This window comes from Rhinoraja longicauda, chromosome 5 (assembly GCF_053455715.1).
Source record: "Rhinoraja longicauda isolate Sanriku21f chromosome 5, sRhiLon1.1, whole genome shotgun sequence".
NCBI lineage: Eukaryota > Metazoa > Chordata > Chondrichthyes > Rajiformes > Arhynchobatidae > Rhinoraja > Rhinoraja longicauda.
The window spans coordinates 50,504,576-50,530,585 of record NC_135957.1 but is presented as its reverse complement, the minus strand read 5'-3'; the positions used below and the strand labels follow the sequence as shown (position 1 = coordinate 50,530,585).

Genomic DNA, 26,010 nt, shown 5'->3' with positions numbered 1-26,010 from the left:
TAATATTTTGAGCAATCCCTTATAAAATTACAAAGCAGCCCTCCAAGATGAATAGTATAAAACATGTTGAATTTGTCATTTCTGCATCAAACCATTGTTGTAGACTGTTTATAACTGTTTGATTTTTATTTCATTAACTTTTCGGCCAAACTTTGCATGTCGTACTGCAGAAGTTAGAGACTTCAGGAATCTCATATTAGTGCCATTAAATGTCAGTACTGTTCCCGCTCGTTACCAAATACTTGGACCAACTATCAGTGCTATCGAATTATTGACATTAGGTTGACTTGTGATGTTTGTTAAACCTAAAATGTTGCCTGAACATTAGTGCTGAATATCATTGCCTGGCAAACTGAGAGGGAATTGTAGTTGAAAAGACCAAGTGGACCCGTTGGGCCCAAACCTCTACTGCATTGGTGCAGCACCCTGTCCTCCCCTCTATCCTCAACCCACCCTTCCTCTCTCCCTTCTCCCCCACTCCCCCCCCCCCCTCCCTCCATCCTCCCCTCCTTTTAAACTTAAAAATGTGAATAACTATAAAAATATAACACAGATTTCAATAAAACTACTTGCATTATTACTAAAGTGACAATGGTGAGTAAGGTGGGCCTAAAATTGTTGCGCTATCGTGTACCGTTTTGGCTGAAGTTCAGTCACAAACAAGATAACAAATGAGAGTGTTAGTATATAGATTATGCTGTTGGAGAGCCGCTTTCAGTCTGTAAGCAATTGCAGGCTTGAGCTGCAAAGTAATATCAAATTGGAGGAACAGCATCTCATATTTCACTTGGCTAGTTTACAACCCAGCAGTATGAATGTTGATTTCTCTAATTTCAAGTAATCCTCTCTCTCTTCCCCTCCCCCACCCTAGTTATCCTGCCAGTGCCACAGTTTGCATCCATATATCCCTTCGTTATCATCTCTTCCACAGTCAACAGTGGAGCAATTTGGTCTCCACCTTTCCTTGGTTATCGGTGAAAAGGGATTTGTTCTGAACTTTTTCCTCTCCCCTGACTCTCAGTCTTAAGAAGGGTTTCGACCCAAAATGTCACCTATTCCTTTTCTCCAGGGATGCTGCCTGACCTGCTAAGTTACTCTAGTATTTTGTGTCTATCATTGATGAGCAATCTGTTTCTTCTTTTCACTAATTGCTACCATACAATGTTGGGGTGATGTAAGAAACCAGGTGATTAATTACTTTTCAATTGTAGTTTAAGCAATATTCATTATTTTAGGATTTTTCATTTTTGATTGAGTTCAGAATTGTTTCATCTTAGTGATTTTTTGAGCTTTCTTGCTTCATTTCTACATAATTTCTGTTTAATCACTCATGAACCTATTTAACCATTAATCATTTTAATCACTAAGATGAACAACTTTCTTTAGCGTTTATAACATATAACATATAACATATAACAACTACAGCATGGAAACAGGCCTGTCCGGCCCTACCAGTCCACGCCGACCATTCTCCCTGACCTAGTCTCATTTACCTGCACTCAGACCATAACCCTCCAATCCCCTCCTATCCATATACCTATCCAATTTACTCTTAAATAATAAAATCGAGCCAGCCTCCACCACTTCCACCGGAAGTCCATTCCATACAGCCACAACCCTCTGAGTAAAGAAATTCCCCCTCATGTTACCCCTAAACCTTTGTCCCTCAATTCTGAAGCTATGTCCCCTTGTTGGAATCTTCCCCACTCTCAAAGGGAAAAGCCTACCCACGTCAACTCTGTCCGTCCCTCTCAAAAATTTAAAAACCTCTATCAAGTCCCCCCTCAACCTTCTACGCTCCAAAGAATAAAGACCCAACCTGTTCAACCTCTCTCTGTAGCCTAAGTGCTGAAACCCAGGCAACATTCTAGTAAATCTCCTCTGTACCCTCTCCATTTTGTCGACATCCTTCCTATAATTTGGCGACCAGAACTGCACACCATACTCCAGATTCGGCCTCACCAATGCCCTGTACAATTTCAACATTACATCCCAACTTCTATACTCGATGCTCTGATTTATAAAGGCAAGCATACCAAACGCCTTCTTCACCACCCTATCCACATGAGATTCCACCTTCAGGGAACAATGCACAGTTATTCCCAGATCCCTCTGTTCCACTGCATTCCTCAATTCCCTACCATTTACCCTGTACGTCCTATTTTGATTTGTCCTACCAAAATGCAGCACCTCACACTTATCAGCATTAAACTCCATCTGCCATCTTTCAGCCCACCCTTCCAAAAGGCCCAAGTCTCTCTGCAGACTTTGAAAATCTACCTCACTATCAACTACTCCACCTATCTTAGTATCATCTGCATATTTACTAATCCAATTTGCCACACCATCATCCAGATCATTAATGTAAATGACAAACAACAGTGGACCCAACACAGATCCTTGGGGCACTCCACTAGACACTGGCCTCCAACCTGACATACAATTGTCAACCGTTACCCTCTGGTATCTCCCATTCAGCCATTGTTGAATCCATCTTGCAACCTCACTATTAATACCCAACGATTTAACCTTCTTAATCAACCTTCCATGTGGAACCTTGTCAAATGCCTTACTGAAGTCCATATAGACAACATCCACAGCCTTGCCCTTATCAATTTCCCTGGTAACCTCTTCAAAAAAACTCAAGAAGATTAGTCAAACATGACCTTCCAGGCACAAATCCATGTTGACTGTTTCTAATCAGGCCTTGATTATCCAAATAATTATATATATTGGCCCTAAGTATCTTTTCCATTAATTTTCCCACCACAGACGTCAAACTAATAGGTCTATAATTGCTAGGTTTACTTTTAGAACCTTTTTTAAACAACGGCACAACATGCGCAATGCGCCAATCTTCCGGCACCATCCCTGTTTCTAATGACGTTTGAAATATTTCCGTCATAGCCCCTGCTATTTCTGCACTAACTTCCCTCAATGTCCTAGGGAATATCCTATCAGGACCTGGAGACTTATCCACTTTTATATTCTTCAAAAGTGTCCGTACCTCCTCTTCTTTAATCCTCCTAATTTCCATCACTACTCTACTTGTTTCGCTTACCTCACATAATTTAATATCCTTCTCCTCGGTAAATACCGAAGAAAAGAAATTGTTTAATATCTCCCCCATTTCTTCCGGCTCAGCACGTAGCTGTCCACTCTGACTCTCTAATGGACCAATTTTATCCCTCACTATCCTTTTGCTATTGACATATCTGTAGAACCCCTTGGGATTTACTTTTACATTACTTGCCAAAGCAGCCTCATATCTTTTTTTCGCTTTTCTAATTTCCTTCTTAAGATTCCTTTTACATTCTTTATATTCCTCAAGAACCTCATTTACTCCCTGCCGCTTATATTTATTGTATATCTCCCTCTTTTTCCGAACCAAGTGTCCAATTTCCCTGGAAAACCACGGCTCTTTCAAATTATTATTCTTTCCTTTCCACCGAACAGGGACATAAAGACTCTGTACTCTCAAAATTTCACCTTTAAATATCCTCCATTTCTCTATTATATTCTTTTCATATTATAAATGTAATCTCACTTTTTAAAATAAAGTGTATATCCTGAGATTTGTTACTGCAGATTTTTGAGACATTATTAGTACTCTTTATAAGAGAGCTCTCTCATCATTTTCTTGATGGCATTCCTTTTTGTGTTAAATCATGGACGCCACCTGAGGTGCTCTTCTGCATTCAAAGTTATGCCACTCCTTCTCATAAACTAATAACTACTGCATTTTCCACCTTCCCTTTTGAACAATATTTCTGTGGCCTTTGGAAGTGTTAATGTGTAGGTATCTTTGGTCCTCTTCCTGCTGAGCTGAAGCTCCAGACAGAGCAACCTGTTTTCTATATGCCAGGACATTCCTTTTGAAGATATTTTAACTCATTTTAGCGAGTACTGATTCCCTTCCAGGGCCCCAAAGCCAGCGTGTGGCAAGTGTGCACTGCACACATGTCCAATACTTTTGATAGATATCTTGATTATATTTCAGTCACATTGTTAGAATTTTAAAATATTGCAACCATCTGCATTCAAATGTTTCTTGACCTATTTCAGTTTCCCCCCCCACCACTCATTCCCTTTGCCTCTGCTTTTTCTTGTTCCCATCTTGATATTATTCCCTGCTCCACTGCTCCTGGTTGCCCTTGCTGTGTTATTTTTCACTACTGCATTATTTCTGCTCTCTTTTTCAATCTCACTTTTTCCAGCTTTTAGAACTCTAACCCTATTTTACCTTTTTTGTCCTTATTTATTCTTGTACGGCCCATTCTTAATTTATCTTTGTGTAGGTGGCGGTCAGGCCTATTTTTAAATAGTTATAGCCCTTCAGTGCTGTTAGATAGAATGTTCCAGGATTTAGACTGAGCACCAGTCTGTAGGGAAAATAACAATAGACAATAGGTGCAGGAATAGGCCATTCGGCCCTTCGAGCCAGCACCGCCATTCAATGTGATCATGGCTGATCATTCTCAATCAGTACCCCGTTCCTGCTTTCTCCCCATACCCCCTGACTCCGCTATCCTTAAGAGCTCTATCTAGCTCTCTCTTGAATGTATTCAGAGAATTGGCCTCCACTGCCCGCTGAGGCAGAGAATTCCACAGATTCACAACTCTCTGACTAAAAAAGTTTTTCCTCATCTCTGTTCTAAATGGCCTACCCCTTATTCTTAAACTGTGGCCCCTGGTTCTGGACTCCCCCAACATTGGGAACATGTTTCCTGCCTCTAACATGTCCAACCCCTTAATAATCTTATACGTTTCGATAAGATCCCCTCTCATCCTTCTAAATTCCAGTGTATACAAACCTAGTCGCTCCAGTCTTTCAACATAGGACAGTCCCGCAATTCCGGGAATTAACCTAGTAAACCTACGCTGCACGCCCTCAATAGCAAGAATATCCTTCCTCAAATTTGGAGACCAAAACTGCACACTACTCCAGGTGCGGTCTCACTAGGGCCCTGTACAACTGCAGAAGGACCTCTTTGCTCCTATACTCAACACCTCTTGTTATGAATGCCAACATTCCATTGGCTTTCTTCACTGCCTGCTGCACCTGCATGCTTCCTTTCAGTGACTGATGCACTAAGACACCCAGATCACGTTGTACGTCCCCTTTTCCTAACTTGACACCATTCAAATAATAATCTGCCTTCCGATTCTTGCCACCAAAGTGGATAACCTCACACTTATCCACATTAAACTGCATCTGCCATGCATCCGCCCACTCACACAACCTGTCCAAGTCACCCTGCAACCTCATAGCATCTTCCTCACAGTTCACACTGCCACCTAGCTTTGTATCATCGGCAAATTTGCTAATGGTACTTTTAATCCCTTCATCCAAGTCATTGATGTATATTGTAAATAGCTGCGGTCCCAATACCGAGCCTTGCGGTACCCCACTAGTCACTGCCTGCCATTCTGAAAGGGACCCATTTATCCCCACTCTTTGCTTTCTGTCTGTCAACCAACTTTCTATCCATGTCAGTACCCTACCTCCAATACCATGTGCTCTAATTTTGCCCACCAATCTCCTATGTGGGACCTTGTCGAAGGCTTTCTGAAAGTCGAGGTACACCACATCCACCGGCTCTCCCCAGTCAATTTTCCTAGTTACATCCTCAAAAAATTCCAGTAGATTAGTCAAGCACGATTTCCCCTTCGTAAATCCATGCTGACTCGGAACGATCCTGTTACTGCGATCCAAGTGCTCCGCAATTTCGTCTTTTATAATTGACTCCAGCATCTTCCCCACCACTGATGTCAGACTAACTGGTCTATAATTTCCCGTTTTCTCTCTCCCTCCTTTCTTGAAAAGTGGGATAACATTAGCTATCCTCCAATCCACAGGAACTGACCCGGAATCTATAGAACATTGGAAAATCATTACTAATGCGTCCACAATTTCTAGAGCCACCTCCTTAAGCGCCCTGGGATGCAGACCATCAGGGCCTGGGGATTTATCAGCCTTGAGTCCCATTAGTCTACCCAAAACTTTTTCCTGCCCAATGTGGATTTCCTCCAGTTCCTCTGTCACCCTAGGATCTCTGGCCACAAGAACATCTGGGAGATTGTTTGTATCCTCCTCAGTGAAGACAGATCCAAAGTACCGGTTCAACTCTTCTGCCATTTCCTTGTTCCCCATAATAAATTCCCCTGCTTCTGTCTTCAAAGGACCCACATTTGCCTTGACTATTTTTTTCCTCTTCACATACCTAAAAAAGCTTTTACTATCCTCCTTTATATTATTGGCTAGTTTACCCTCGTACCTCATCTTTTCTCCCCGTATTGCCTTTTTAGTTATCTTCTGTTGCTCTTTAAAAGAGTCCCAATCCTCTGGCTTCCCACTCTTCTTTGCTATGTTATACTTCTTCCCTTTTATTTTTATGCTGTCCTTGACTTCCCTTGTCAGCCACGGGTGCCTCTTACTCCCCTTAGAATCTTTCCTCCTCTTTGGGATAAATTGGTCCTGCAACTTCTGCATTATTCCCAGGAATACCTGCCATTGCTGTTCCACAGTCTTCCCTGCTAGGGCCTCCTTCCAGTCAATTTTGGCCAACTCCTGCCTCATGCCTCTAATCCCCTTTGCTATACTGTAATACTGACACCTCCGATTTTCCCTTCTCCCTCTCCATTTGTAGAGTAAAACTTATCATATTGTGGTCACTGCCTCCTAATGGCTCATTTACCTCGAGTCCCCTTATCAGGTCAGGTTCATTACATAACACTAAATCCAGAATTGCCTTCTCCCTGGTAGGCTCCAGTACAAGCTGTTCTAAGAATCCATCTCGGAGGCACTCCACAAACTCTCTTTCCTGGGGTCCATTACCAACCTGATTTTCCCAGTCTACCTGCATGTTGAAATCTCCCATGACCACCGTAGCATTACATTTGTGACATGCCAATTTTAGCTCCTGATTCAACTTGCACCCTAAGTCGAGGCTACTGTTTGGGGGCCTGTAAATGACTCCCATTAGAGTCTTTTTACCCTTACAATTCCTCATCTCTATCCATACTGATTCTACATCTCCTGATTCTATGTCACTCCTTGCAAGGGAGTGAATATAATAAATATAATATAATAATATTCATTTATTGTCATTGCAACGGGTACAACGAAATTAAAAGATAGCCAATCCTGACGGTGCGTACAACATATACGCAATAAATGCAAAAACAAATAAATACATAAATACAATTGTATTAAGTACAAGATTTTTTAACGGTGTTGCCTAGTGCAAAGGTAGTGTTCAGTTCTCGTATGGCCCTGGGGTAAAAACTGTTCTTAAGTCTGTTTGTTCGGGATTTGATCGACCTGAAACGTCGACCAGAGGGCAGATGAACAAACAGACGGTGGCCGGGGTGGGATGGATCTTTTATTATTTTGCCTGCTCTACTGAAGCAGCGTAGGCTGAACAGGTGCTCCAGGGAGGGCAGTGAGCAGCCGATGATCTTCTGGGCCGTCATGATGACCCTCTGAAGGGCCTTCCTGTCCTTTTCTGAGCAGCTGGCATACCATGTGGTTATACAGTATGCCAGCACACTCTCGATGGAGCAGCGATAGAAGGACAACATGAGCTTCTCCTGCAGGTTGGTTTTCCTGAGGATCCTCAGGAAGTGGAGTCTCTGCTGTGCCTTCTTTACTGTGGTAATGGTGTTGGTAGACCAGGTAAGATCATTCCTTACCAACAGAGCTACCCCGCCCCCTCTCCCACCTGCCTGTTTTTTCTGTACGTTGTGTACCCCTGAATATTCAGCTCCCAGCCCTGGTCCTCTTGTAGCCATGTCTCAGTGATTCCCACAACATCATGCTTGCCAATGTCTAACTGAGCCTCAAGCTCATCCACTTTATTTCTTATACTTCGCGCATTTAAATACAACACTTTAACTTCGGTATTTACCTCCCCTCTCACACCGGTCACAATTGGCCCTGACCTTACTCTCATATCCCTTCTAGAACTTCCCTTCCCATTCATACGAGAGTCCTTTACAGTTTCTCCTGTATTCGCTTCCCCTTTAACTCCATCTCCATATTCCCAATTTGTCAACCCCTCCCCCCCACTACTTAGTTTAAAGCCACGCTTGTAGCACTAGCAAACCTGCCTGCTAGAATGTTGGTCCCCCTGCTGTTAAGGTGTAACCCATCCCTTTTGTACAGGTCACCCCTACCCCAGAAGACATGCTCAGACATGCTCAGAGTGCTCAGCGCGCGTGCTCCCCGGACCTAGAATATCCTGCAGATGCTGGTACAAATCGAAGGTATCACAAAATGCAGGGGGAATATCCGGTGCAGAAAGTTGCTCAGCAGGTCAGGCAGCATCTCAGGAGAGAAAGAATGGGTGACGTTTTGGGTCGAGACCCTTCTTCAGACCAGTGAAGAATTGGTGATTTATTTCCAAGTCAGGATGATGTGTGACTTGGAGAAAACCTTAAAGTAAAATGGTCAAATAGCAGATTTTAAGGCACATTTTTCCCCCCCAGAAACTAAGGTTAACCACATAACTAAAAAAATATTCTATGTGGATAATAGTAACATAGAAAAAAACCATAGGTATTGTTGGCATGGATCTCTTAAATGGGGAGAAAACAGGGTCTCAGATGTCCATGGCTTCTGTTGTTTATTTCAATTTTGGCGACTGATTATACTGTATGTTGTTGCATGTGCTAAACAAACAGGAGTTTTGCTCAGTTTGTTAGCACGTTCACAGAAAGAAATATTTCACTGGATGGACTGTATGGCATCTTCAGTCAAGGTTAAACGCAGTGGGGTCTGCTTTCTAATCTATACCTTGTGGTGCTCAGACATGCTCAGAGTGCTCAGCGCGTGTGCTCCCCGGACCTAGAATATCTGACTGCGATGCCATCCGTACTACCTGCTCCGCTATCATATCATATCATCATATCATATCATATACAGCCGGAAACAGGCCTTTTCGGCCCACCAAGTCCGTGCCGCCCAGCGATCCCCGCACATTAACACTATCCTACACCCACTAGGGACAATTTTTACATTTACCCAGCCAATTAACCTACATACCTGTACGTCTTTGGAGTGTGGGAGGAAACCGAAGATCTCGGAGAAAACCCACGCAGGTCACGGGGAGAACGTACAAACTCCTTACAGTGCAGCACCCGTAGTCAGGATCGAACCTGAGTCTCCGGCGCTGCATTCACTGTAAAGCAGCAACTCTACCGCTGCGCTACCGTGCCGCCCTATCCTGACAAGCGACTACATCCCTCCCCATGGGGATGCCACATGTTCTGAATAAACTGTTCTCTGCTATCAACAGCTTTGAGACAAAACACCCCCAAGTCCTGGTCATTGTAGCTGGAGACTTCAATGAAGCCAACCTCAAGGGCATACTACCAAAGTACTATCAGCATGTCCCTTGTTCCACCTGGGGCCAGAACACCTTCGACCACTGCTACACATCCATACTACTGCACCGTTCCTCAGTCACATTTCAGGAAATCTGATCACCTCCCTGCAGGAGGAAGGGGGAAGATCTGGTGCAGAAAGTTGTTCAATGCAGGTCAGCATAGATGTGGATGATGTCTTAAGAGACTGCTTTAAATCAGTGGACTGGTCCATATTCAGAGATACTGCAATTAACCTGAATGAGTACACCACTGCCGTGTCTGACTTCATCAGCAAGGAGTACGTGCCGAAGAAGACATTCCAAATGTGCCCAACTATTAATCAACCAAGAGGTACATTCCTGGGTGAAGGCCAGGTCCACAGCATGCAAGTCAGACGATCTCGAGCGGTATAAGGAAGCTCGCTATAATCTTCGCAAAGCCATCAAGAATGCCAAGAGTCAATACAAAAGTGAGTCTCAGTATAATCATTGGGACACCCGCCGACTGTGGCATGGCCTGAACACTGTAACTGGCGGCAAAGCAAATTCAGGCATCATCGCTGGTGATAGCGCAGCTCTACCTGATGAACCTCTATGCTAGGTCTGATCCATCCCATCAGACTCAAGTGTGCCTCTTCCCAGGGTCACTGTTACAGAAGTTAGATCGGCCTTCCTGAGGGTGAATCCACAGAAAGCAACTGTCCTGATTGGAGTCCCTGGCCACATCCATAGGAACTGCGTGGACCAACTAGCAGGAGTGTTTACCTTTAATCCCTCCTTACTTCGTTCTGAGGTACCCACCTGTTTCAGAAAGACCACTATCATCCTGGTACCAAAGAAAAGAAAGAATTTGTGCCTTAACAACTACTGTCTAGTGGCTTTGACATCCACCATCATGAAGTGCTTTTAGAGGCTGGTTATGGAGCGCAATTGGCTATAGAATCCAATTTATCAAGCAACCTTGATCCACTGCAGTTCACCTACCGCCACATCAGGTCCACGGCTGATGCCATCTCCCTGGCTCTACATCCAATGTGTTAAGGAACTCCTGTTTTCAGTTGTATTTTATAATGTCTTTAACAATACCTTTTAACATTTTCCCTTTGTAAGCTGTTAAGCTAATTGGTCTTTAGTTTCCTGCTTTTTGTTTCCCTTTTTGATAACGAGAGACATTTATTATTTTCCATTCTAATAGAATTGATTTTCAGTAGCAAGGTTCTTTTAAAGAAAACTGCTTTGTGGCTCAATTTCTAGTTCACATACTTTTCCGATTAACCAATTGCCATTAGTGCTCTAATGTGAATTAATGGTTATCAAATTTATGATCAGAAATTTGGGCCAAAATCTTGAAATGGGAGTGTTTTGGTTCATGATTTAAAATGTTACCAATTAACAATGAAATTGAGCAAATTGGGGCTTATCCAAAGTGCAAGGCCTACAATGGACAGTTGGATCTTATCTTCATGACTGTTTATAGATTTGTTTTTTTTCCATAGATTATTGAATAACAGTATATGTTAATTTGTTGGGTCTCATAAATAATTACATAATAGGGAAATCAAGGGAAAGGAAGTTTACTTCTGCATTGTTATAAGACTACTTACTGTCTTCTGTTTGCTTTAATGCATATATTTACAGGTTGATCCTATAATTCAGAAAGGGCATGAACATTTGGTACATCATATTCTCCTTTATCAGTGCCACAACAGCTTGAATGATAGTGCCCTTGACATTGGACATGAATGCTACCATTCCAATATGCCAGATGATTTTTTATATTGTGAAAGTATCGTGATGGCATGGGCAATCGGAGGACAGGTAGGTCCTCATTGTTGTGGCATGTTCATTTATTTAATTGCAAATTCTTCAGATATGTGAAATCAAAGCTTCATATTTATTGAAAACTGTTTAGTCTCTATGCTACAGTATTTTAATTAAATTGTCACGTTCTAAGAGGTGAAAAATGTAACAAATGTGATTAATTCTAGCTCATTTGGAATTGTTTAATTTTGGTGCCGTTTCGTGTAGTAATGCACCCGTAGTTGGCATAAAATGAAGTAGCAACAAACCTAGCACATAAAGATGCACTAGGTTTATTACTCAAATTTCAATCCTGCAAAGATGCAATGAAACCTTCTATCTTCTATCTTCTATCCTTCTATCTTCACATTTGTTGACCAGAGTTTTCCAGTATGTTACTATAGCAACATCATGTTTGCCTTGTGAACAAATTTCTTCATCAGAAGAGACTTCCCAGACTTGGATTTTCTTTGCACTCAAAACCTGGTCAGTTTTTGCTTACCTTGCCAGAGCATGCTCGGTAAAAGTTGCTCTTAAATCGTCATACATACCATGGTCTCCTGAACTGGTATATATTCCCCACAGTCAAGTCAACGATAAAAATCATTAAACAAATTGAGTTAGTCATATGTTTCCTCATGGTTAAGACGAGCATTTGTTATATAAATGCAAGTTCATTACTCAAACACCACAAATGCAGAAACTATTGCTGTTACACAAAAAATATATACAGCATGATTTCTGGCAAGACCAAGGTGACCGCATGTAGCCTCTAAGTAAATTCGGACTTTTCTGTGAGCTCTTTTCCCAAATGCTGCCAACAGATCTGAAGAATTCCTCCTTCTCCCTTCAACTAAAATCCAAAACATTCTCACTAAATCTCAAGTCATGCCTAATATGATGTTCAGAAATTAAAAGAGATTTCTCCATCTAATCTTTGATAGAACAACCTTTTTCCGTGCTCCAAAGGAACAGAAGACATCATAGCTACAAATCTCTGTTGTTATAGCGAAATGAACAGCCACAATTATACTAAGCTGATGAGTCAATCGATTCTAAATGGAAAACTTAAAGCTGAGTTTGTTTTAAGAAGGAAATATAACAAAGCAGATTTCAACAATAATAGTTTCTGGTGACAGGGTGTCAGCTTATGTCTAACTTGGTGGGCAAGCTCAATGTATAATCAAAGATATTATACTTTACTATAGCTTTTGGTAAATAGCTATACTTATTATACTACAAACGCATAGTGTTCTTTAAATAGATATGTAGGTGCAGCAGTAGAGTTGCTGCCTTACAGCGCCGGAGACCCTGGTTTGATCCTGACAACGGGTGCTGTCTGTACAGAGTTTGTCCATTCTCCATGTGACCGCATGTTTTTTTTTCTGGGTGCTCTGGTTTCCTTCCACACTCCAATGACTTGCAGGTTGGTAAGTTAATTGGTTTCTGTAAAAATTGTAAATTGTCCCTAATGTGTAGGTTGGTACTAATGTATGCTGATCGCTGATTGGTCTAGGTGGGCCGAAAGATTTTGTACCAGGGTAGTATGTTACTTTTTATGTGAGGAATTTACAGTGCTGGAGGAAGTTATTGACCAGTTTCTCTGTAATGTTTTCCCAATCTTTCCTGACTAATTTTAAAGTGATTTTAGCATAATAAAAACCAAGCTCCATAAATTGTATTTTTACATTTATGTACAATAATACTGTCCTCAAGTAACCATAGTTTTAGATTTTTTTTTTCCTGTCTAACGACTACAGGGATTTTCCTTTCCTCCTGACGTTGGACTTTCACTTGGAACCTCAGGTGATCCCACGTATGTGTTGATGGAAGTTCATTATGATAACCCAGGCTTTCAACAAGGTAGGAGCACTTTCTCCAAATAAAGTGTGGCTGAATTGTCATTTGTATGTTGCATAGATTGTTTTACTCTTTGTGTGTTCCTGTTTTATTTGTTACAAAACAAAATGATTTCAAAGACATAAAAACCTGTGTCTCTAATATGTCTCTAATTTAAAACAATTTTTTACTACAATATTAATATTCTGAATTACCATTCATAATTGATGGTGATATTTTCTAGTAAAAAAACATATAGAAACATAGAAAATAGGTGCAGGAGGAGGCCATTCGGCCCTTCGAGCCAGCACTGCCATTCATTGTGATCATGGCTGATCGTCCCCAATCAATAACCCGTGCCTGCCTTCTCCCCATATCCCTCGATTCCACTAGCCCCTAGAGCTCTATCTAACTCTCTCTTAAATCCATCCAGTGATTTGGCTTCCACTGTCCTCTGTAGCAGAGAATTCCACAAATTCACAACTCTCTGCGTGAAAAAGTTTTTTCTCACCTGTTTTAAATGGCCTCCCCTTTATTCTAAGACTATGTCCCCTGGTTCTGGACTCGCCCAACATTGGGAACATTTTTTCTGCATCTAGCTTGTCCAGTTCTTTTATAATTTTATATGTTTCTATAAGATCCCCTCTCATCCTTCTAAACTAGTGAATACAAGCCTAGTCTTTTCAATCTTTAATATATTAAAATATCTGAGCTATTTTTCAAATGATTAATTAAGGTTAAGATTATGATTAAGATTATGATTTTTGATGTAATAGTGAATCCTATCTTTCCTAATTCAACTAATAACTCATTTTAAATCCCCAATAACAGCAAAGCAATATAATTCAGTTGTTTATTTATTACCAAGGCAAAAACTGATTATTCTTTAACATGTAATTCAGAGACAAGTCTGATTAACCTCAGAAATTTGAAACTGCAGCCAAAGTCTGAACAAAAACCACAAAACCACCTATCACATTTCACCTCCCATTAACAACCTGTAATCAGGTATGCATGAAAATATGAAGTACTCAGATAGCTTATAGACAATAGGTGCAGGAGTAGGCCATTCAGCCCTTCGAGCCAGCACCGCCATTCAATGCGATCATGGCTGATCACTCTCAATCAGTACCCCGTTCCTGCCTTCTCCCCATACCCCCTCACTCCGCTATCCTTAAGAGCTCTATCCAGCTCTCTCTTGAAAGCATCCAACGAACTGGCCTCCACTGCCTTCTGAGGCAGAGAATTCCACACCTTCACCACTCTCTGACTGAAAAAGTTCTTCCTCATCTCCGTTCTAAATGGCCTACCCCTTATTCTTAAACTGTGGCCCCTTGTTCTGGACTCCCCCAACATTGGGAACATGTTTCCTGCCTCTAATGTGTCCAATCCCCTAATTATCTTATATGTTTCAATAAGATCCCCCCTCATCCTTCTAAATTCCAGTGTATACAAGCCTAATTGCTCCAGCCTTTCAACATACGACAGTCCCGCCATTCCGGGAATTAACCTAGTGAACCTACGCTGCACGCCCTCAATAGCAAGAATATCCTTCCTCAAATTTGGAGACCAAAACTGCACACAGTACTCCAGGTGCAGTCTCACCAGGGCCCGGTACAACTGTAGAAGGTAGATTATATGCCAATATAATTGTTTAATTATTGAAAAATCTGAGCAATCTACCCATTAGACTGATCATAATTTGCTGCAACAATCAGCAATAGATTGCCGATCTGTTAACTTTGAGCTTCAAAGTTAAAATATTTTTCTATAGCCACGAAACAATCCCTTCATCACTGGCAACAATAAATAAAATTACAATGGACCTAATCAAATAAAAATAAACCACTCTTTATTTTACTGCTTTTCTCTCCCATTGTGCACCTTGCATATGCTCTCTATTTCCTCAGTCTGAGTAGGATATGCTTTGAAATAAAGAAACAATATCTGTAGTTTATAAAAACCTAATGACTCATAACTTGGCCAAGCCTTTATTCATTTTTTGGGGGCAAAGTGAATTCAAAGGTTTCTGGTTGTTGTGGGATTTATTACCCAAAAGGAAAATTGTTGTGTGTAAACCACATAAACAGACAATTCTGATGTCTTTATCATTTTTTTCTGGGCATTGATTTTTAGACATGCAGATAGCTTATGTTTTTGTACACAACACAATGCTGTGCATTGGCTAGTACAGGTCCTGCTCCACATACATAGTTGATTACTAAATGACCTGGCTCACTAGTTATTTGTTAATCTTGGAACTTAATGCCCATATCATCGCTCCTTGCCTTTCAAAAGTGCGCATTTTGTTCCAATTACACGGGCAGTTTGCTCTTTTCTCCTGAGATGCTGCCCGACTCCCTGTGTTACTACAGCATTTTGGGTCTCTCTTCTGGGCTGTCTTTCAGTTCTTTGACAAAGTGATTTCTAAGCCATACTGGTACACAAAAATGCTTTTGATTTAATTTTCTTTCTTTCTGATTGTGTGTTAGTATTTAGTGATTTTTTGTGTGCAATATTTCTTTGCACGTATTTCAAGAAAATGTTTTGTCTTTCCTGATCCAAAGTCAATGAACATTTACATGATAGACACAAAATGCTGGAGTAACTCAGCGGGACAGGCAGCATCTCTGGATAGAAGGAATGGGTGACCCTTCTTCAGACTGATAGTCAGGGGAGAAGGAGATACAGGGATAAGGAAGTGTAAGGTATGAAAATGAGATAAAGGGGATGATCAAGGAGAATGTAAAATAAATCATTGTTAGCCAGGAGAAGATAACAAAGCAAACAGAGATTAAAATGTAATCGAGGACAGTCAGACTGGTCGGAGAACTGGGAAGGGGGAGGAGATGGAGAGAGAGGAAAAGGAAGCGTTACTTGAAGTCGGAGAAGTCAATATTCATACCACTGGGGTATAACCTGCCCAAGCGAAATATGAGGTATTCCTCCAATTTGCGCTGTGCTTCACTCTGACAATGGAGGAGGCCCAGGACAGAAAGGTCACTATGGGAAAGGGAGGGGGATTTAAAGTGTTTAGTAACCAGGAGATCAGGCAGGTTTAGGCAAACTGAGCAGAGGTGTTCAGCGAAACGATCGCCGAGCCTGCGCTTGGTCGCGCAGATATATAGTAGTCCAGCGGATGTAACAGCGGATACAGTCAATGAGATTGGAGGAGGTGCAAGTGAACCTCTGTCTCACCTGACAGTTGGGGGTCCTTGGATGGAGTCGAGGGGGGAGGTTTTGGGACAGGTGTTGCATCTTCTGCGATTGCAGGGGAAAGTACTTGGGAAGGTGAGGTTTGGGTGCGAAGGGGCGAGTTGACCAGGGAGTTGCAGAGGGAAAGGTCTTTGTGGAAAGCAGAAAGGGGTGGAGATGGTAAGATGTGACTAGTGATGGGATCCCGTTGTGAAAATGTCAGAGGATTATGTGCTGTATGCGACGGCTGATGGGGTGAAAGGTGATGATTAGTGGGACCCTGTCCCCGCTCTGGCAAGACCAAGCGCAGGCTCGGCGATCATTTTGCTGAAACACCTTAACTCAGTCCGCCTAAACTTGCCTGATCTCCTGATTGCTAAACACTTTAATTCCCCCTCCCATTCCCACAGTGACCTTTCTGTCCTGGGCCTCCTCCATTGTCAGAGTGAAGTTAAATTATTCCAGCATTTTGTGTCTTATCATGTAAATGTTCATTGACCTGAGATCAGGAAACACAAAATGATTATCTTATCTCTAATTTGATCACTTTTAAACAATGACCCCTAGGTTCACTTACAGAGGAATGTCCTGCCCGTCAAGATCTACCCCGTCAATTATCTCATGTTTCCTCAAACTGGACTCCGGTGACTGTGGTCTTTTCACCTCGCTCACTATCTATGTAACCCGCTGCTTACCATATTGTGCCATATGGTACCTCCTAATTCAAAGCCATATAGAAAATGGTATCGGAATCAAGGGATATGGGGGGGAAAAGCAGGAACGGGGTACTGATTTTGGATAATCAGCCATGATCATATTGAATGGCGGTGCTGGCTCGTAGGGCTGAATGGCCTACCCTGCACCTATTTTCTATGTTTCTAAAACTACATCCTATATTTCATAGGACTTTGATTAGGCCACATTTGAAGCATTGCATGCAGTTCTGGTCACCCCAATACAAGAAGGATGTGGAGGCTTTGGAAGGGGTGTAGAGGAGGTTTACTAGAATGGCACCTGGATTCGGGGTGTTAGCTACAGGAGAGGTTGGACAGGCTTGGATTATTTTCCCTGAAATGCCAGAAGACCTGATTGAAGTTTTTTTTTTAAATTATGAGGCGTAGATAAGGCAGACAGTCAGAACCTTTATCCCAGAATGGAAAAGCATAGCTTTTAGGTGAGAGAGGTGACGTTTAAAGGAGATGTGCATGGCACGTTTTTTATACTGAAGGTGGTGAGTGCGTAGAACACACTGCTGGGGTTGGTGGTCGAGACAGTTATAATGGTAGCACTTATGAGATTTTTGAATAGGCAGATGAACATACAGGAAATGGAGGGATATGGATTATGTGCAGGCAGGTGAGAGTTGGTCTTTGCATCATGCTTGACACAGACATTGTGCTCTTAAATTCTCCTGGACTTCCGTTTCCTGGAGAATGGACTTTCGGGTGCCATTTACAGGTTCTTTTGGATTCATATGAGGAAAAACTAAGGACCCAGTTGATAACTGGGATCACCAGTAGTCCCAATCTGTGATCAAACACTGTTCCCTTCATCTCTGATTCTTACTGTATCTTCCAACTTCCAACTGATTATCAATAGGTGGCAGGTTAGCAATCAATAAACTATTGCATTGGTTAAATATCTTCTTGCCTGAAAATTTGTCAAGTAAGTTCCAAAAAGACATTGATTGGTAAACCCCATCAAATATCTTTGTTTTCTCCTCAAAATGTGAAAACAATTACCAGATCTGTATTCATTTCAGTAGTCTATGGGTGATTCTCCGATAACCTTGCAGCAGCCAAAATAAAGTTTGATGGTGACAAAAGTCTTAAATTCAATCCTTTATGACAAAGACCAGTGGTGTTGAAAATATTTTGGAGATTAATATGTTGGCCAAGTTAAAATTGAGAAATAAGGAACCACAGATGCTGGTTTACAAATAAAAGACATGAAGTAACTCAGCGGGTCAGGCAGCTTCCCTGGAAAACATGGGTAGGTGACAATTTGGGTTGGGACTCTTCTTCAGACTGATTGGGGGGAGGGGGAGGGTGATAAGGAAGCTGGAAGAGAGGAGGTGGATACAGATGAGGGGGATTTTTGAAAGGCAAATGGTTGGATATAGGCCAGAGATGAAGTAACAGAAGTTCTGAGACAAAAGGATCGAAGAGTTGCGAATTATGAAGTTAGAGGAAGGAATGTTGGTGAAAGGGGAGGGAGGTGCGAATCTAGGTTGGGCACAGGGGAGAGAGATTAGTTTAACTTGGCATCATGTTCGGCACATACATTGTGGGCAGAAGGGCCCATTCCTGTGCTGTAGTATAAGAAAATAACTGCAGATGCTGGTACAAATCGATTTATTCACAAAATGCTGGAGTAACTCAGCAGGTCAGGCAGCATCTCGGGAGAGAAGGGCCCATTCCTGTGCTGTAGTATGTATGTGTGTGTCTGTATGTACTGTAAGTCAGTAAGTGTGGTTGCAACAAATGTTTCATTGTCATGTGTGCCAAAACTGAACAATGAAATTCTTATTTGCAGCAGAATAACAGAGCTGTAAACACAGCAGTATAGTAGTTGTGCAACATGCTTACATCAGCAACACGTACAAACCATATATGTTCCAGCCTCATTTATATATGACATTTTTGCATGCACATTTGCATGGTATGCATTGCTATGCTCACAGTTTGTAACGTGTGAATGTGTTTTTGGATAATTTCACACAAGTTTGTTGCTATTTGACAGGTTATATCAAGAACTTTCAATTCGCCCTTTGAAAAAGACGGCACGCTATCTTTCAATTAGTCTAAATTTAGTGTGTAGCTTTGGTTGACATATTTTGAAAAGAATTGCAGTGTATAAAAAAATCTCATTTGGATGACTGCATCTGGGGCGCATATGTGCACTTAATCACTCTCAAAAACATTTGTGAAGTACCATGTGTATTACTTCAATACAGTTAGTTTTTTAACTATTTCAGAAAAAAATGTTGTAATTGATTATTTATTGCCAAGTGTCCTAAAGCAAGATTCAAATCGGTATTAGATCAGCTTAAATTGGTACACTGCCTTTGAAAGGCAATTGAATTTGCATAGTTAAAAATGTTAATTGAATTGAACATAGATTAGCATCAGTTTTATAGTCCTTACTGGAATAAAATGTATCTTTTTGTGGCTGAATGGGTTTATAGTGAGTAAAAGTGCCATGAGGGGAAATCTTATGTCATTTTTCAATGGTCCTTTAGTGCATTTGGTTTAGCAGATAGTTAGTCTTAAAGTTCTAGGAATATTGTTTAATGATCTGGATTTTTACATCTTCTTTCATCTGTGAGAAATTTTCATTATCATGAAGTGAAAGGGGACATTTTGTGAGTGTGGGTGAAATTAGTTTAGTTACTGTCGCGTGTACCGAGGTAGTGATAAGCTTTTGCTGCAGGCTATCTGTCAAAAAAAAGACTACACATGATTACAATCAAGCCATGCACAGTGTACAGATAAAGGGTACAACATTTAGTGCAAGATAAATGGTCTCTAATGAGATAGATTGGAGGTCAGAACTGCACTCTAGTCTGTGAGCAGACTGTTTAGTTGCTTGAGCAGCTGGGAAGAAACTGTCCCTGGATCTGGAGGTATCCATTTTCACACCTGTACTTGCCTGATGGGAGAGGGAAGAAGAGAGAGTGTAAAGGATAAGACTCAGTCTTGTTTATGTTGGTGGCCTTGCCAAGGCTACAGTGATGTGGTCTGCGAACTTGTAAATTGAGTTGGATTAGTATTTGGCTGCCCAGTCATTAGTGTATAAGGAGTATAGTAGGGGGGACTGAGAACGAATCCTTGCAGGGCACCAAGTTTAGTTTAGTTTGGAGATACAACATGGATACAGGCCCTTCGGCGCAGTGTTGAGGATTATTGCAGAGGATGATTTATCATCTATCAGAATGTGGTCTGTTGGTCAGGAAGTCAAGGATCCATTTGCAGAGGGGAGTGCTGATTCCATGTTCCACGAGTGTGGAGATGACCTTAGTTGGGATAATGGTATTGAAACCAGACCTGTAGTCTGTGAGGAGTCTGACGCAAGTGTTCTCTTTACCCCGGTGCTCCAGAGATGAGTGTAAGGCCAGGGAGATGGCACAGCCATGGACCTGTTGTAGCAGTAGGTGAACTGCAGTGGATCAAGACTTCTTGATCGGCTGGATTTAATGTGTGCCATAATTAGCCTCTCGAAGCACTTCATGATGGTGGATGCCAAGGCTACCGGACAGTAGTCATTAAGCCATTAGATCTTGTCTTTCTTTAGCACCAAGATGATTGTGATTATTCACAAAGTGCTGGGGTAACTCAGCAGGTCAGGCAGCATCTCAGGAGAGGAATTGGTGACGTTTCGGGTCGAGACCCTTCTTCGGACTGAAGAAGGGTCTGAAGAAGGTTCTCCACCCGAAACGTCACCCATTCCTTCTCCCCTGAGATGTTGCCTGACCTGCTGAGTTACTCCAGTACTTTGTGAATAAATACCTTTGATTTGTACCAGCATCTGCAGTTATTTTCTTACAAGATGATTGTGATGATCATCTTGAAGTAGAATTACCAGAAGAGCTCAATGGCATCCCACAGGTGGCTAAAGATACTGCTGACCATTTTCTGGAAGATCTGAAGGCTCTGGGCTAGATCCCAGGCTTGTGGCAGCATGGTGACAAACCAACAGCTGTTATCAGGCAACTGAACCATCCTGCCACAACCAGAGAGCAGTCCTGAACTATTGTCCACCTCATTGGTGACCCTCGGACTATCTTTGATCGGACTTTGCTGGCTTTACCTTGCACTAACGTTATTCCCTTATGTATTTTTACACTGTAAATGGATGATTGTAATCATGTATTGTCTTTCTGCTGACTGGTTAGCAAAAAGCTTTCCATTGTACCTCAGTACATGTAACAATAAACTAAGTTGAACTGAACTGATGGGTGACAGTTTTATAAAGAAAAAGAGATGGCAATCTCTGGATGACGTCACTGTTGGAGACAGTGAACAGCTGGTGAGTGGGGGAGCCTGAAGGGAAAGTAGAGAGTGAAGGGAGATAGATGTGAGGTAGAGAAAGGTAAGAGTCTGAAAGGAGAGGGTCAGATTGGGTTGTGGTACTTGAGGACATGGGGTGGGTTGGTTCATGTGTCTGTGTCCATGAGATTGTGTATGCTCAAATGTGTGCCTGTGTATGTAATGAATGCTACATATTAAAATAATTTGCACGTGGCCATCTTATACTCTTCAGAAATGAAGGGAAAGTAAATTATTCTCTGCCCTAAGGAATATACCGAGAAAAATAATGCATTGTGCCCTTGCACCATGATGCTGTAGAACATTAGTTTGTATATAAACCATATGCAGATATCAAGAGTGAGGTTATTTAATAAGCAATATGTATCTGTGTAAAATAGATTAATCTTTTGTTGAAACATTATAATATCCATTCTGGGTCTCTTTTTCATAAGATTAAGTTAGTTTTTGGATTTTAGTCTCTGATTAACCGTTCTGTACCTCTGCAGGATATGTAGACAGCTCTGGTTTAAAGCTGATCTACACACCAACGCTGAGGAAGTATGATGCTGGAATTATTGAAACTGGTGTCTGGGTCAGTCTTTACCACATGATACCACCTGACATGCCAAACTATATTTCACAAGGTCATTGCAGCATGGAATGCCTGCAAGAAGTAAGTTGTTATATTGTTTTATAAGTTCTCCATTATTTCCAAACTGATCCTGAATCAAAATGGCCCTTTGTTAGAGACAAGGAACTGCAGAGGCTGGAATCTTGCAGAGAACACAGAGAGATGGAGTAACTCAGCACATCAGGTACCATTTGTGGAGGTCATGGATAGATGATGTTTTAAGTTGGGATCCTTCTTCAAAAAAATTGTTATATTTGTATGATGCAATTGTTCTTTTTGTAGCAACTGACATTAAAGAGATATGTAGCTGTGTTTTTAGTTGCAGATTTTCTGTCCTAATAATATAATTGGGGTGAAATAACTTTTTGTTGTACCAAAGTGGTGGTGCAATGAAATGTTTGTGATACTGAATTAGCACAAAATATTTTTTGATATTTTGGCATTACATTTAGGTTAGTACAAAATATATTTCTCTCTCGAGTAAATTAATTTTGGTTGGTGGAAAATTGTTCATACATCAACCTTAAACAAACTGAAAATTCCACAAAACCATATGTACTGTATCTCAAAACAAAATTTAAAACAGAATAAACTTATTTTGTACATTTGATCCTGATTATAACCTGAAGGCCAAGACCCCATTACCTCAGGGCTTGGCACCATTTCACTGGCTTCTTGTTTGACCCAGCATGTTATACCAATTATTTGTTCAAAATTGTAACTATCAGCAAATAATGGAATTATTTCCCAAAAAACAAACAGAAATGAAAAAAGTAATTACATTATATTCATTTGGTTATCTAAATTGGAATTATGTTTTTTTTTGGAATGTCATCTGATTATTTTTGTTATCCTACAATATATTTTCTGGTGCAATCTATCAGTAGCTTTAGAAGAGTAGTACTTCTTGCTTGCAATTTCTGCTGGCATTTTTTCTTTATGCAAGGGAAGAAAAAATAACAAAAGCCAGATAATTAGTGTTTGGTTTGTGATTCTGTAAACTCGCATAGCTCTTACTTACTCAAAGCTCCAGTTTTTATTGTGCAGTGCAGACTTGCTCATCAACAATTAAACTCTATTAGCATTTAGAGACAATAATTGCTGCCTCCACAAAGATACTTGTTATGAATACTTTTTTAGTTATTGTCATCGTAGCAAATTCAGGGCATTAAAATGCACAAATTGGCATGAAGTTTATACAAATAGACGCATTTATTTTTTCGATGTTGGTACTTTCCCTGTTTGAAGGAAAACTATTTTTAATCACAGGCATTGTCTGAGGAAAAGCCATCTGGGATCCATGTATTTGCTGTTCTTCTCCATTCGCATCTTGCAGGACGAGCCCTGAGAATACGACATTTCAGAAAAAGTGTCGAGCAACCTATCCTTGCATACGATGATGAATTTGACTTCAATTTTCAAGAATTCCGCTACATGAAAGAGGAAAGAGTTCTTCTGCCGGTACATTTGCACTTTCAAAAAAATATTTCACTGTACAGGCATTGTTTCATATTGCAATGAGCTGATGGAATTATTCTCCAAATATTTAGAACCACACAGAAATAATTAATGTGAACAAAGAGCCTCTTGTCTGAAGGTCTTGCCTGAGTAGTTGGTATTATTAGTGTTCAGGAAGGTGCTGCAAAGTATGTTTTGTTTTGTGATTAGAGTGAAACATTTTGGGGCCAGTGCACATATCGCCATGGCATTACATCAGAGACTGCAGCCGTATGTAACTAATGTCACATATCTGTTGAACAAAAAGAATAATGGAAAGACAAAAATTAATCAAAATTTACAGGTACACTAATTGTATATCTAATTGAATAAGTCTGAATATCCAAAATGTATCAATGAAGAAGAAGAATTTTGTTTTTTCAAAGACTTATCACTGATCAGCAAGCAGCCCAAATCAAACAAGCCACATTGCAGACATCATATTTATAATTTCCCTATTCAGCTTTTCCCTTTGTGGTTTCTCTTCAGATCAACTGATGATTATGCCATATACAGTATCTCTATTACATATTGCCCAAAATATAGTGTAACTCATGTAAAAGGAAAATAAGCTCTACCTTTGTTTCTATTTTTGCCTAAGGATACTTGAAAGTTTAAAATATGTAGCTATCTTACTTGGAAATTATGGATTTGCATCAACTGTACATTTTTCATGCATGTTTTAATCTGTTATAACTCTTAACCTTGAGTGTGCTTAAAATGTCTTGCAGGGTGATAGTTTGGTGACTGAATGCGAATATAACACCAGATCACGCAGGAATATGACATGGGTAGGAAAATAGATAACATTTTAAAAACATGCAATCTTCGGTTTCCATGTCTTTTGTGGTTTTGTCTTTTAGTGTACCAATTCACTTCGAAATTGATGATTGGTTATGAATGTTTTATGAGAAGACAATGTTATTTTTGTATTTGAAAATTGTCCAACCTATGTTGTATACTGTTTGAGTCATTCCATATTGTGAGAGAGTGTGAATATGTGTGAATTAGACTGGTAACCAAACAATGCAACATTTTATTAATAGCTTTTATTTTCGCAAAACTCTCACTCAAATTTTGTTCTCACCTATTTCTAACTGGTGTAATTGCCAGGCTGGTGATAGTGGTGTCTGTTTAAAGTTTTAGTGATAGTCTTCACTGGACCATTCTAGAAAGACAATGTGTTGCCATAATTGCACTGATAACTTCACATAACATCACATTTGCAAGGAACTTTGGATGGATGACCTTTCAGGATTGAAATGTTCACTCGGTTTCTCTATCCAAGAACGCTGCCTGCTCCAAGTTTTTCTAACATTTTCTTTTTTTTTGGATTCAATGTAATCTCATGCAATTTCTCCAATGCTTTGCTCTATTTGAATAGTTGTCTGTTAAGAACTTCCAGATCACAGTTTAAATGTGAAGTTCAGCAAACATTTGTTCACTGGCCACACAAGAGCCTTGTTTCTTACCACTTCCTGCCATTTACATTCCTTCCAGCAGTCCATGAGAGATGGAAATTTATATCTGAGATCAGTTCAACTGTTTATCAGACCTGGAATTTCTCCCATTCATTTGGATGGGACTGCTGTTCTTGGGCCAGGTTTAACAAGCACATTTCCCAGCCAGAGTGCTGAGAGGTCTGTTGCCCTTCATGTGTAGGTGAGTGGTAGAATTGCCTGCAGGACCCAGGTTAACATTAACAACGTTAAGTACGTTTAAACTAACATTGAAATCATTAAAAAATATTTACTTCATATTTAATTGATCTTGAGAGTTTAAATTGGAAGTTTACCCTGTCCCAGTAGATTCTGTGGGAAGAAGCATTGCAGCGACAAAAGGTGACACTACTGAAGTTGCTGCCAACACTGGACTTTAAAACATCCATAGAAAATTGCAAGTTACTTCAACTACATCTAATACCCATACATCTGCAATTTTCGCAGGGCTTTTTTTTATGTAGGAGGAACCCAGCCTGAATTTTCTTAACTTGTCCATCTTTTTTTAGATCACCTGTGGCACATTTTAGAGATTAATGTCACTGAATTCAGCACCCACTCCATTTTAATTTTCGTATCTGTTGTTCAATAACTTAAATTACTAGAAGAACACGTTTTTAAATTTTGGAATCCATGGACAGTTAAAATGCTATGTTGCACATTGCTAATGTGAAAATATAGAGTGGTGCAAGATTAGTCTTGTCTGTTGTGCTGTATTTGTTAAATAGTGCAGTAATTCTAATAAGAGTGTTTATCATGGGTGCCTTTCAAAAGAGGCAAATGAGTAAATAAACATGTTCTTGTTCTTTTACAGGGTGGCCTAAGTACAAGAGATGAAATGTGCTTGTCTTACTTACTATACTACCCAAAAATAGATCTTTCCCGATGTGAAAGTCTTCCCGAAATAGCTCCACAGTTGAAATTTATTGGAGTGAAAGAAATTTATCATCCAGTCATGTAAATGTATTTCCATCATTCTACAGTGCATAAATATGTCATTATTAATTGCTAATTGTACAAACTTTTTCTGCCCATTAAATCTTTGGTAAAGAACAGCATAAAAATGATATTACTAATTTAAAATAGAAAACAATGTTTTGAGGAATAAACTCAAGGAATGTGTGTGTACACAGGCACTCCCTGACTTGGGT

General features: G+C 40.5%; 1 protein-coding gene across 3 annotated transcripts in view; it reads left to right on the top strand.

The window, feature by feature from the left end:
* The window catches only part of moxd1 (monooxygenase, DBH-like 1), a 107,940-nt gene that overhangs the window by 75,547 nt on the left and 6,383 nt on the right, over nucleotides 1-26,010 (top strand). For all 3 annotated transcript variants that reach the window (XM_078400159.1, XM_078400161.1, XM_078400158.1), the window contains 6 exons: nucleotides 11,007-11,186; nucleotides 12,929-13,031; nucleotides 21,739-21,905; nucleotides 23,133-23,324; nucleotides 24,092-24,151; nucleotides 25,674-25,816. In XM_078400159.1, the coding sequence (XP_078256285.1) occupies nucleotides 11,007-11,186; nucleotides 12,929-13,031; nucleotides 21,739-21,905; nucleotides 23,133-23,324; nucleotides 24,092-24,151; nucleotides 25,674-25,816 (845 nt within the window). The remainder of the gene's footprint in view (nucleotides 1-11,006; nucleotides 11,187-12,928; nucleotides 13,032-21,738; nucleotides 21,906-23,132; nucleotides 23,325-24,091; nucleotides 24,152-25,673; nucleotides 25,817-26,010) is intronic.